Genomic DNA, 14,453 nt, shown 5'->3' with positions numbered 1-14,453 from the left:
CCATGTCATCTTTTTATGTTTGTACACATTACAAGGAATTCTCTATTAAGCTTCACACCAAGATAGTGCCCTAGTGTATTGGATGTCAACTCCCATAATTCAACACCAGCAAGACCATTGGCAGGCAACGTATGAAAACTGAAATCCAGCACCTCTCAGGGCATGAGATTGGAGAAGGCTGTGAAGAATCACAAGACTAAAAAGAACCATGCTTACAACAGTTCTCATTTTATTCTTCTTGGGATCAAAATGTCATCAAAATGATCTATTAATGTATTCCCTTCTTTTAAGGTTGTTGCAGGTTCAGCTTCAAGGCTACTGGAAGCCTTTAAGGAAGAACTGGTGCTTATCAATAATTCCAGTTCTTCTTGGAATACATACTATGCATTCACATAAATGAAATCCTGAGCCCCTACAAAGGATTAGATGGACCTTTTAAGTAAAGAAGCCCCTTTCCTTGCTTAAGTCACATATCCATTGAGTCTCCTGCATCTCTTCCATTCTTTGAGGCAGTGAAGGTGAGCATCATTCAAACTAAGTAGAGCTAAGCGACTGGATAGTAGTTGTGCGAATGCATGGGTGGCTATTTAAAAAAAAAATCACAGTTAAATATAAGCACTTTGTTTTTCTTTTTGGAGCAAGAAGTGGTAGTTTCAGGACATCATAAGAAATGGGAAAATATCACTCTATACTTATCAGAGATGGAGCAGGTCAGAAAACAGAACAGCAGACAGGATGAAGAAAGAATCTTATCGTGCTGAAGCCTTTAGTGGAAAAAAAATACAGAAACATAAGAATATGTTGCCAACCAAGAGCATCTAAAAGAAGTTAGGAAAATTATTTCAGCAATTCAGACTACTTCACTTTATGCCAAGAAGTGAGGCTTTTCTGATTAAAGCACAAGGCGCCAACTGTGCCAGGAATGTTGAAATGATGAAGGCCAAGGCAATTCCACAAAAATTTCCAGTGATGAGCCTGTATAGAAAAAAAATAGAGATAGTACAACGTCTTGAGAAACATGAAACTAAAAAATGATCTTCAGTAAGAAAAAGGAAACATTCATATGAAGAATGGTCTTGGTCACATCAAATATGAGCTGTGGAGAATTGACACATTAATTGACCAGTTTGCTGTACCTAAAAGGCAATGGGACAGCTAAGAGAAATACACTTCTATGATAGATCCTACCATAGACTCTGTAGCAAGTCATACATAGACAGAAGCTGTGTGATTTATTGCTAGTCTTGGTTGGGAAACACAATAGAACCGTCCTACCTGAACTTTCCCACCCCACTTTTTCAACAAAAGAATGGGAAAGAAAGTATACAGAAGATGTCCTATTCATTGAAACACAATAGTGTCCTACTTGGCTATAGAAGAAACTGCATTATACATTGTTCTGGAAGTGAACAGGTCAAATATATCCTTCTCCATCTGTTTAGAAGAACTGTCTGCCAAATGCTTTACAGTAGTAAATTGATGAGATATCTTGGATGCCTCCCCCCACTCCCACCCCTGAAGATCAGTGCTGATAAACACTGAAAATGGCAAGGTGTGCAAAGTTTTATTTATTTGTTCAATTTGTATGGCTTCCTATTTCAGTCAATAACCCTGGGCAGCTTACAATACAGAAAACATATTACGATAAAAAATTAAAAACATTTTAAAATAACAAAAACAGTAAAAATGATTTTAAAAAACATTTAAAACACCCAGTTCAACATACACAAGAGCAAGATATATGACCTATTAGCAATATAGCCAGGAAAAGGGTCCTTTGGCATATTCAGCGCCCTAGAATGGGGAGTGTAGCTGGGTTTTTAAGGCTTATGAAAGACTAACAGGGCTGGGCCCTTTCTGATGTCTGAAGGGAGGATGTTCCATAAAGCAGGGACCACTGTGGAAAAAGCTTATCTTCTGGTCCCCACCAGCCAACACTCTGGCTGACAGGATCTACAACATGCCTATTCTGCTTGATATAGTTAGACCGGTAGAAACTCTTGGGAAAAAGCGATCCCTTCAAGCACTCCAGTCCCAAGCCATGGTGTAGGGTTTTATAGGTAAAAAACCAGCACCTTGAATTGCATCCAGAAACACACTGGTAACCAGTGAAGTTCACACAGGAATGTTATGTGTATGCTGTATATCTGGCACCCATTTACTACCCACGCAGCCTCTTTCTGCAGCAGTTGGAGTTTCCAAATGACCTTCAAGGGCAGTCCCATGTAGTGTGTGATACATCGTCTAATCTGGAAATTACAAGGGCATCAGTTATGTGATCTAGCTTCCTGATCTAGTATGGGCACAACTGGTGCACCACCCGAAGTTCTGCAAAGGCCCTCCTAGACATAGCTTCCAACATCCCCAGCCCCTGAGCTTTAGAGAGATACAGTCTCATTACTTTTTGATGGGGTTGTGTCTCTTTGTATTTGCAGTCCAGCTTAGCCATAAGGGCTATTATCTGCACAGCAGCAAGCGGTGGTATTGTAGCACAATGGGAAAAGAAAATTTGGTGGCAGGAGAGCAAGCAGAATATAGGCCATTCAAGCAATACAAACCACCACAGACTATTAACATAGAACAGATGTTCTGTGACGATAGACCCAAAGAAAGGGTCTAAGTATCTAGGAAGTGAGGAATTGCCATATTTTTGAGAAGGAAGCATCAGGCTGCAAGGGCATGTGATGCTGTTAATCAATAAAGTAAAGGGATTTGTAGGTATTTGAGTCTTATTAACAAGATTTTCCCAATGTGGCGGAAAGTGAAATGCAATAAAATCTTTCAGTTTTTCAATTACGTATACATTTCTGATGGGAAAAACCTCCACACTTCCCATAAAATGATGTGTTTTAGCCTCAGGCTAAGTTCAAGTACAGCCCCCTGCACCCCCCAATAGGTGGGAGGGAGGGATTTAGATGCATAGCGCATAAGCAAAAATAAAAAGCAGCAAGATACGAAAGCACAGGGTTGCATACTCCTTTCTACTTCAGGTTTGTCTGTTGCCTCCAGTAACAAATAAACCAATTTATATTTCATTGGAATTGCATGCAAGTCTCCATTCAAAAAATGAATTTCTGTTCTAGCATCTGACCTCTGAATCTTTAATAGCCTAGCCATGACATTAGTATAAGGTATATTGGTATTTCTCCCCCCAAACCCTCATCTTCCTCTTCCAAGTCTTTGCAAAAATTAACCAGACAGTGTTCTGGAGTGTGTAACAATAAATAATATTTATTGCAGTTGTTTGGCAGCTATTTAGTGATGAAATAACCTTTAATGTGTTACTTTCAACAAAATTTGGAATATTAGTAAATTACAGAATTTTAATTACAAAAAAAAATCAAGGTATTTGGTTTTATTTCCTGATACAGATCTGTTGTTTTTCATTTTAGTACTGCTCTGTAGAGAATATAGAATATATAGAGAATATAAACTCCTAATATAAATGCTATTTACAAAAACAAATATACTTCAAAAAGAAGTCTGCACAATATCACAAAACACAATTCTTCCTGGAGAGTGATGCCTTTTGAAACATATCATGTACTGGTAAAGGCATCTGTATCATTCAGAAACTATCATCTTGCTTCATATTAAATAATACATGACAGTTTACTATAAATATACAAATATTTTGTAGCACATACCTTGTGTATTTATAGTAATTATTTATTGTGAAATTAATACATATTATCAGGAGAAAAGTCCTTTAATCATATAGGACTATAATTTTTTTTAATCTGGAGTTCTTAGAAGATGGTGGCCTAATTAATAAATGTTTTAAATAAGGTCCCTTTCCTGCTTGTCCAAAAGTAATTTGTGAAAAATCTGTTTTCCTCTTTGTGATTCCTCTCTAGAAATTATTAAATAGCACTGCTACAGCTGTTATAAAAGAGTGAGATAGCAATATTAACCCAATATATCTTAAAGGAATATTCCATGTGATTAGGAAGTATAATTACTTGAAAATATTTCAGCATTTTCTTCTCAGCTGTGTGGATGGTTGAAATTTTAAGTGAAACACTTCTATTTCATAAACATTCCATGCTTCTTTTCTACCTTTTTCCACATTCATTTAAATTAAATGTTTAACATACAGTATATCTGCAATTTCATATCAGAGTAATATCCAGGAAGAATCAAAATGCAAAGCCAAAATAAAAATCTATGGAAATGGGATTAGTATATCTAATAATGATCCATCTAGTTATTCATCCAAGGCTGTCAGACAAGTAGTTCAAGTTCCTCAAAGAAATTTTCCTCTCCAGCTAATTGCAAATTTTTACAAAATTGCCACATCTACAAAACAGAAAGAAAGAATCCCTTAAATTTATAATATGATGTATGATTAGGGCATAACCACATTTTCAATTTTATGTTTATTATTCAGAGTACAATGAAAATAATCTATTAATACTATTTTTAATACACTGCTTAGGCTATTAATAATGTATTAATACTATTTAGATTGGGGCTGTGGAAATCACCTAAGACAGCACACCCCCCCCAACCTTTTGCGCACCAGGGACCGATTCTGTGGAGAGAGATTTTTCTGTGGACCAGAGGAGGATTGGTTTTGCGTGCTGCCTGCATCCCACGGATGGGGTTTCTCTTGTTTGCGTGGTCCGGTTTCTGGCATGCCGTAGCCCAGGGTGGGGGGACCCCTGACCTAAGATGATTACATCAAGAAACATAATGTGGCAAGCAACGCACTCCTCTTTGAAGTGTCAATATCCTTCAAAAGGTTCAGACCAAATTCCCCTTAGGGGTATTTTTTGGTTCATTACTGTATTTGATGATTTACATCCCAAATAGCATTCCCTCCTCTCATTTTCCCACACAGTGGAGAACCTGTAAGATAAGTTGGGGTGAGAGACAGTGATTGACACAAATTCACCCAGTGGGCTTCCATGGCTGAAAGTGGACTTGAAAACTTGAGTCTTCCAAGTACCACTTTAATATTTTAATTATTACAGCCACTGGTTTTTAATGTTCTCTGTTCAAGCACAGACCTTTGCACTGGGACTTCCAGTGAAGAAAGCAATTGTCTATGAATGTATAATATGGTGTTCCTATAAAGCAGACATTTTACTACCAAGCTATTGTTCTATCTTTCAACCTGAAAATATTGGGAGGAGTCTCAAGACTGAGTGTGACAGAGGGGTCTGTGAGGAAAGACCTTGACAATGAGTTGGGACATAGGAATATACTTTATCAGAGTTTGGAATTCACTTTACTTTTATGCTACTGAACTAATCAACCACATTTGGGAACTTCATATTTGTTTGGAGATTCTAGGCCTCATTTATTTATTTATTTTAACAGAAGGCTGACAGGTCTATGATTCCTGAGAGTTCTGGTGACTGAGCACATATTGAACTAGATAGGGCTGACCTTGACAAACTGATCTTTCTTCATTTGCAATACGCAAAACTGGGATTCAAATAATACATTACCACTTGTGATTAAAATTCTATAGCAGGTACTGCTATCAAGCATGGAGAGAAAGAAGAAAAATAAAGTGATGCATGATCTAGATGAGACAGAGCTGTTCTGGATTCATCAAAACATGGCTAAGGGCACATATTTTGGGCACTAGTGTGGAGGAAAAATATACAGATAAGTAGATCAAATAAATTTTTCCCTGGCTTCCTTCAGCTTGTAATGTTACTCTGTCTAGCTAAGCAACTTTAGCTTCACTATAGCTTTCAGTGGATCTAATTCAGTGGATATAATTCTCTCTCGGCACAGAAAGAGAAGAGCCAAATTTATCCAGGGATGAAAAGAAAAAGAAAAATGTTCAGCTGGGTTTGACATTTTGCATTTATATGTAAAAGTTACCTCCAGCTCTTAATACATTGTATTGCTATGAAAATCAGCTTTGATCTCGTCTCTCACTTCATTTTCCTTAAAAAAAAATAGTGACATTGGAGTGCAGGGGATTCAAATATATTTCTTTTTATCCATCCTCATGTTGTAACAAAACTGGATAACTCTGGAGAGTTAGCATAACACATACACACACAGAGAGAGAGATTATAATCTAAAATGGATTTATCTTTAGACAAATCTACAATTCATAATTTATCTCAACATGACACAATAACTTTTGAATATTGAAAATTGCTAAATTTTAAAAGAAATGCTCATATTAGAAACTCCTATTTCTGTTCTTAATTGCTGCAGGATGGAGAGCTGATTTATTTTTTATACAGAAATACAATTCAATTACAATGCCATAAGCATGAATTTTTTTAAAAAAAATGTGTCACCAATCTCTTCCCAACAGAAAATATTTTAAAGGGGAATTTAAAAGAGAATTTCATTATCCAGTTGCTAAAATTATGAATTAATTAGTTGGGACATTGAAAATTAGAAGGTCTTTTGTTTTTAGATAGATATTTATTTTAGCTGAATAGTGATCTGTTATTAATCCAGTTGAACTGGTCTTATTTTTCAAATAATCAGATCAGAACCTAAACTAAATGTTGTAATACAGCCCACATTTCATAAATCAACCTCAAGTGAGCAGATGTTCAGGACAATCACAACCTATTCTGAACAACCAAAGTTTTCCTTCTCCCCAGCCCTTTTTACCTTTTTGCAGGTTTCTGCTGGGCAGCTACCACACCCAACTTTCCTCCACAGTTGGAACAATGTGGGTAAGGTTTCCCACCATGCTTTGGAATACTCCAGCAGTGAAAACATCTTATTCTGTACTTTTTGTACCTGGGGGGGGGGGGAGAGAAAGAAGAAGTTTAACAATAAAGTTTAAACGTTAGTAAGATTAATAAGTTTAATAAAAATGGCATTGGTCATTCTGTGTTCATTGACTGAGCTGAATTTTGTAAACTGTACCAAGCATCTTCCCATGCTGCTCTACTGTATCTCCCATTTGCGTGAAATAAAATGGAATTGTCTTGGGGCGGGCATGAAATATTTGTGGGATATAAAGAAAATATTTCCTAAGAAAATAGGGCCAATAGGTATTAGGGATCCTTGGAACTATTTTCCAACATATTTCCAGAGCATAATCTTAGTCATAGTTTTCCTTTCTATGCTTTGTTTACCTTTAATAGATAAATCAGAAGCAGTTCTGTGCTTGGCCTGTTTTGTAGTAAATCCTAGACCTTATCAAGTGTCATTGTTGAACTATAATAGCTTAGGATGCTAAATACCTAATGCCACAAGCATTACAGAGAGGGGTCCCATCTTCAGCATCTCTCCACAGTGGAGTTTTTCTAGTCTTGCAGGAAGCACAACGCTTATTTCCTTGAAAGCAAAAAGCAGTTAAGTAATCTTCATAATTTAAATTTGCTGAAAGCATGTCTTACAAAATTCTTCTAACTTGGACACTTTCAGTACTAGACCAATAGTGTTTAGATTTGGTTTGCGGTTTTGTTTTGTTTTGTTTTTTGTTTTTTTTAGGGGTATTTTTAGCTGTTTTGAATTTTGGGGAAAAATCCTTGAAATATGTCATATGTGCTCATCACTGAAGTTTGTATAAAGAAAATTCAGAATGAGTTGACTTCAATAGGGTTAGTGTACATAATTTCTGTAATAATATCTATAAAGTTCAAATTGTCTCCCAGTTTTATTTCAATAATCCTGCAAATATTTTGGTGAAGTGGTCTATTTTTTTTTAGCATAAGGTGTTGAAATAAGGTTGCCAACATCATAACTGTTAACCAAATCACTTAGTGAGTTTGTTGCTAGGACAATTCTTAAACAGAGAGTTCTTGGCTCATAATTTAAACTATTGCAAGATTTATACTAGATTACGACCCAACCTTTTCCTGGAAAACAACAAGATAAATCACATGCTTTTGTCTTGGACACTTTAAACATTACAATTAGCATTGCAATTATTGACTGGCAAAAGAATTAACATACTGTGTGCAGGGACAAATCCTTCTTCTTCCGAACTGGCAGCTTTGCACTCTTCTGCTAAAGGAACTCCACTTCTTTTCCTAAATTTTCCACTGAGCACAGATTGGATATTTAGCATTTTAGGTATGCTTTGAAATAAAAGGATTTCCTCAGTCATGTGATCTAGCTTTATACTCTGATCTACACTGAAAATTAAATACAGGTAGTCCTTGACTTACGGCTTTTTGTTTAGCAACCAAAATTGTGACGGCAAAGGCCAAAGGATGGAACTGAAAAAAATATAATTAATCACAAACTCTTTATAAGGACAGCTTTTACTAAAAGATATGAAATGTGAATGAAGACTGCAGCTTGTGAGTAATACCTGGAAAAATTAAATTTAAGACAGTATAACTAATCAATTTTCAACTAAAGCTATAAGAAACTACTCAAATCACACTTGATCCAAGATGTATGGACATACAAAAAGGATCTTACTTCTGTTAAAGTATTTTCTACATTTACAGATCTATCCTACATATATCTATGCCAAAAAAAAAGATTCTATGATTTGGAGTAATTGTTCCTGGATCAGTAAGAGTCATGTTGAGCAGCTCCGCAAGTCTAATATATTTATCAAATTTCTATACCGCCTATTACACTTGCATGTCTCTGGGTGGTTTACAAATAAAAATATAGAAATATAAACTCAGTAATAGCCATGCTGCTCATAAAGAAAATGTGGAAACCTCTAACAAATAGTTCATAGGTACTGTAGTTTATGAATACGATTCTGCAGGCATACCTAAAGAAAGTTGGGGCTTTAACAGGGTGGGTAAAGAAAAGATGACAAAGTAAAAAATACAATTATAACTCTGTGGCAAAATTATCAACATGGCGCCTCACTTAGGAACTGACATTGTCTCTTGTCATCTAGAAAACAAGACTCTTAGCATTTGAATAAGTATCGATGTGATATTTATATTGCTTGTAGTCATTTTATAAGAGCTAAAGTGCGATAGACCTAATAGTTTATTGTTGTTAGCATATGCTGGTTTATGATTGTTTTTTACTTTTATACCTTGTATTTAGCTCTGGGAAGTCGGGGAGGGGGGAAGGGGAGGGGGAGAGGGTTGGGTTGGGTTGGGAAGGGAGGGTGGGGGTGGGGAGGGGTTGTTTTGTTAAAGATAAAATGTATTGAAAAACTTTTCAATAGAAAACAAGACTCTACAGCTCATTCTACTGTGGGCAGCGTAGTGGGCACATTTTAATTCTGAAAACATATTAGGGACTTTCACAAAATGAAGGATATGGGAGGTGATAGAGGTAAGAACAAATTATATCCATAAAATGGCTTCCCTGGAAACATTGTCCCTGTAAACTATTTACCAGAATACTTCCATGCAACCCCTCTAGAATCCCCAGTTCTTGCATAATTTTTGATACTGCTGCTGCAGCTTACCTGGTCCTTTTGTTAGGCAAGAGGTTACAGCCAATTATCATTTTTATTTTCCAAGAAAACATATGAAATCCATGCGTCATTTTTGAAAGTAAAAAATGATGCTGGAGACTGCACTGTGCCCGTGTTCCATTTATATTTATAGGTCTCCCCCTTGTAAGACAAAATGCAGCTTTTAGGAATTGAGGCACTACACAAAAGAGGAAGTTTAAATCTTTGTGGAGTCTTTGACATTTTTTTCCAATCAGAACTGTTACTAATGGGACACAACATGCATATTACATGGTAGACTAGTTAATTAAAAGGAGAAATTAGTCCTATGAACACTATAAAGAATTCCTGTTCGCATATCTGGGAATTAGGAGCCACAGGTTCACTGACATGTCGTACAGCAACTGTACCTGCTGAATTGGGGGTTAATGATAAGGCGACAGCCCTCTGAACAGCTTTGACACAGACACAATTTCATGTGGAGCGTCACCCCTTGGAAATTTGGGTCCAGAGCATCATAGCTCCTTCTGGGTTTAGGCTGCTTGCGGAAGACTCTCCTCCTGCCTCTTTGTGACTCAGAGAGTGGGGTCACTCTGGGCTCTTCCACACAAGCTCGCCACAGCAGGTGACTACTATGGTCTTTAGAGTGGGTAATGGGAGACCTCTCGTGAGCAATTTCCCCAGCTTCTGGGGGCTTGACCTTATCTAGAGGTTCTGACTCAAGGCTGGAGCAATGGAGGCTGATGAGATTCAGAGCATCAGTGGGAGCAAAAGGCACTAGGGGAGAGGAGAAACAGTTGCACTGGAGTCCACGGATGCTGTGGAAACAGTTGCATTGGGGTCCACAGATGCTATGGATGGAATGCATCGCTCGGCTCAACTGCCACAGAGGCTTTCCTGGGTTACTGCCAATTGGCTCTGCTTGGGACAGCAGCTGGGTACTCTCCTGCAGGAAGCTGAGGGCTTTGCTATCTGGCATCTGAAGGCAACAAGCCATGTTGTTGAAAGGCTCAAACCTGCAGGTAAGAAGATAAGTAGAAAAGCACTGAGTGAACCAAGATGGAGATTGTCATTTGTGCTTATAAAAGGGTGGGGCACTTACTCCAAACTCTCCTTCTTCCACATGTATCAACTAAGGCAGGGGTAGGCAACCTCGGCTCTTTTATGACTCATGGACTTCAACTCCCAGAATTCCTGAGTCAGCATAGCTGACTCAGGAATTCTGGGAGTTGAAGTCCATGAGTCATAAAAGAGCCGAGGTTGCCTACCCCTGAACTAAGGACTACCCCACATAAATACTAGCACTTTCACACTTATTTTAAAATTTGCAGTTCATTTAAAAACATTTTATTAAAGTTCCCATGAAAACGTTATGTTAGGGTAGTTTTTTAGAGGATTCTGTCCCAAATATTTCTTTAATAAGTCTCTGTCACCACTGCGTGCTAGTATACATTCTATATGAAAGGCTCTCCTAGCATCCATTCAAATTTAGTTAAAATAATGTATCTAATTTCTTAAAGTTTTTTTTAAAAACAATCCTAAACCGTGAATACATGTGAAAAAATTCACACTTTTTATTTGAAAAATTATTTGGAATTACCACGAGCATTTATCTATTTAATTATTTATTCTTTAGCCAGCATACACAACCAAAGGCCCTGTAAAATTGTTGCAGCACTTAAACAATGCATTCAAACAACTGGCCAACAGTTTAATGTCAGTGAGTTGAGTAGAAATATAGATGCTCTAAACTTTTATGATCTGTACAACTTATTTTTCAGACAAACGTACTGCTCAAATGGATTTCAAAAGACAATTAGTGATAATTAAATCTCAAGCGTCTATAAGCATGTTAGTGATCATGGCTTGTTAATAAGTTTCTTCAGCAATAAATTTCACAGACTGATTATAGGGCTTTGTAGTCCACCGTTTGTGCCCTAAATCTTCAGAATACCACAGAACTGTTGTCTGCACAATGAATTATTACAAAGATGACCATCCCTTTGGAAACAGCCCAAATAAATAAAGCTTCTTCCAAGTATCCTTCCATAATCCTTACATTCTACATAATGATCCCATGATCATTCTAACCCTAATCGGTCAGCAGGTGGCGCACCTCCTGGCTCTCTCCTGCCCTGCGAACCCATCACTAGTAGCCTTGAAAATCGATGTACGGGGACCAGGGATCGCCCTGCCTCAAGTATTCCATCCTCTGAACAAGATTCCCCAAGGTTCCCTCGGCTCTCCAATCCCTAATACAGGTCTTCCTTCGGGATTGCTTTCCTTGAAGCCCCTTTGCCATCTCGAGAGAGGCACCAACCATTGTTACGGCCCCTTTCCCCTCCACACGAAGCTGAGGGGAGTTCCCCCTTTCCCCAACAGCCTTGCCCAGCAATTCCTCCTCCTGCTGTGGAGGCTTGCCCTCTCCCATCTCCAGGCCAGTTATATTTCGAGGCGGCCGAACAAGAGCCGGGCCCACCTCCCCTCAAAGAAAACCCCACCTAAAGTCTCCCGGCCCCTTCAGCTGCCCACACCTGCAAGGCCCCCCGCGAGGGGGGGGGGTTCCCGCTTGCAGGTTCTTGACCAATAGTAACCAACCCTTCCCCGGGCTCGCGCCGCTTGCGAGGCTGGCCACCCAAGGAAGGGCTAATCCGGCTGGGGGGGGGGGCGCGCGGAAGACGCAGCCCCCTGCTAGGCGGCACTGCGACCGAGCCTAGACTGCCTCTTAGTCGGCAATAAGTCCCCACAGCCTTACGCCTTAGAGGAAAGCCAAGGAGCCGAGCGCCTTTGCGCATTGATTCCTGAAGCCAGTCCCAGCGCGTGTTGGCGAGGGCTACTCCTAAACTTCTCTTCCGCGGGCTTTAGCCCTAGGTCTAGGGTAGGCAACCTCGGCTCTTTTATGACTCATGGACTTCAACTCCCAGAATTCCTGAGCCAGCCAAGCCAGCCAAGCTGGCTCAGGAATTCTGGGAGTTGAAGTCCATGAGTCATAAAAGAGCCGAGGTTGCCTACCCCTGCCCTAGGTCTAGGGTAGGCAACCTCGGCTCTTTTATGACTCATGGACTTCATGAGCATAGCTGACTCAGGAATTCTGGGAGTTGAAGTCCATGAGTCATAAAAGAGCCGAGGTTGCCTACCTGTGCCCTAGGTCCAAACAGCCCGTTCGGCTCCCACAGCTGAGTGGGCGCCATCAGCCAAGAGGAGCTTTTCCGGATCTTCTTTGGCTGCGAACTGTGATCCGGAGACCCCTTCTTCTCTCAAGAGCACGTTATGGACGTCGGTCAGAAGAACGGCTCACCTGAGTTCTCTAGCCGCGGCTGTTTCGGACCCGAAGTCCCCCGAAGCGGAGACCGGATTGCAACTAGACTCGGACTCCAGGCAAGGCGGGCAGAGCAATTCCTGCAAGACGGAAAAGTCCGGGGGTTGCCCTTCCAAGAAAAGCTCCCCCTCCATGACCGACAGCCCGGAGGGTAAACTTGACGCCGATCGCCTCCTTCAAAGGCGCAGGAGTCAACTTTTCAACGAAGGGGCTAAATTGGACACACCTGGGAGCACAGGGCCGGCAGCGGTAAAAGGAGATTCGGCTCGCCTCCCGACAACTAGTTTTAGGCGACGTCGGTCATAAGTGGAGAAGAGCTCGAGACTGGAGCTCGGCTCGAAACGTTTACAAGGTCAAGTCTATCCACCAAACGTAGACTGGACCCAAAATAGGATTTGTTACTGTGTCTAAGTCAGGGCATCTTCTGTAGAGTAATATATTGGGTGCCTTGCTAGAGTCTGCCATGACCAATTTTCTTTTCTAAAAAACCCGAGGAGGATGAATTCGAGAAGCTAATTAGGGTAAGAGGCTTCATTTGGAGTTAAGTGGAGCCTCCCTGTTCAGAGATTATGTATCTTTGAAAAACTGGAGAGACCTCCCTACTTGCTTTGATTTAGAGGTCAGCTTTGAAGAGCCACCCAACTGGCTATGATTGAAAATACTGTTCAACAAAGTGGGCTGGAACTAGTCACTTGAATCCAACTGCTTCTGTATGGCATTGTACATCCAGCCACCTAAAAATTATGAACAAGACCTCTTTGAAATATATCTCATTAAAAATATTCCTGTAAACTGACCATAACCATAAGTAAATTGGGCAGCCATATAAATTTCCTACATAAATAGGTGCATTAAGCTTACTGGAGAAGCAGCTGTGTTTAATGTGAAATCTTACTGGTATAGCAGGGCTACAAAAAAGGAGGTTGGGATAACACATTTTTGACAATCCTCAAGCTTTAAACTGCTCATTTCGGGCAGGATTATTTAGCAGTAAAACTTTAGCCTAATTAACTATAATTGATAATTAACTATAGTTAATTAGCCCAAAGGAAACTTTTCTGATGTTGACCTAACATAAACCCTTCCAAATCTAAGGATTGTATGTCAATTTTGAAAATTTCCAGAGATTGGGGGAATCAGTAATTTAGTCTAGTGGTTAATGCACCAGGATAGAGAGCAGGGGATCAGGAGTTCAAGTCCCACCTTAGCCATGAAAGCCAGCTGGGTCACACACACTCAGCCTAATCTACCTCACAGGGTTGTTATTGTAGAAAAAATAGGAAGGTGCATTGGATAAGTTCACCACCTTTAGTTATTTGTAAAAATAAAAATGGGATACAAATTACCCTGCCCCAAATTCTTTTTAAAGGGGTGGGAGGGAAAGAAAAGCTATTCGTGGTCTCAGATCTTACCTGGTAGTGAATCTCTTTGGATTACTGGATTCTCATAAAAACACCGATGGAAATAAATGATAGAATTGACTTCCTTGAGTCCCAAAGAGTTTCCTTTGAAAAATACTTTTAGCATTGGTTCTCTCAAATGATCTTGATCAAAATGTCACTTTTAGATGAATTATAGCTGAACTATTAAATCTACCTATCATGAAGCACTTTTCTTATTCATTGTATTGTGGGAGTGAGAGCTGGTATCTGGACGGCGCAACATTTTTAAGCACAGTTCTGAAGGAGAAAAGTTGAAGTTATAACAACCACACAGGTATATTGTAAACTGCACAGGTGTGAATACATTCCACTCTTCTGGGGTTTTTGTGGACACATCACACATTTACAGTGGGGCTTAAGTTTGTGAAGCTTT

At 39.4% G+C, this 14,453-nt stretch overlaps 1 protein-coding gene across 1 annotated transcript; it reads right to left on the bottom strand.

The window, feature by feature from the left end:
- Positions 1–172: 172 nt before the first annotated feature.
- Positions 173–10,316, bottom strand: ZGLP1 (zinc finger GATA like protein 1; the record flags this gene model as incomplete). The annotated part of the gene is made up of 7 exons (XM_081319873.1): positions 173–583; positions 693–764; positions 865–975; positions 6,598–6,729; positions 7,179–7,272; positions 7,894–7,982; positions 9,730–10,316. 7 exons carry the CDS (start codon positions 10,314–10,316, stop codon positions 535–537), a joined length of 1,134 nt encoding a protein of 377 aa, XP_081175999.1. The 3' UTR covers positions 173–534.
- Positions 10,317–14,453: the final 4,137 nt, after the last annotated feature.

The sequence above is a fragment of the Vipera berus genome (assembly GCF_964194415.1).
Source record: "Vipera berus genome assembly, chromosome: 2".
Taxonomy (NCBI): domain Eukaryota; kingdom Metazoa; phylum Chordata; class Lepidosauria; order Squamata; family Viperidae; genus Vipera; species Vipera berus.
This window is presented reverse-complemented; position numbering and strand designations above follow the sequence as displayed.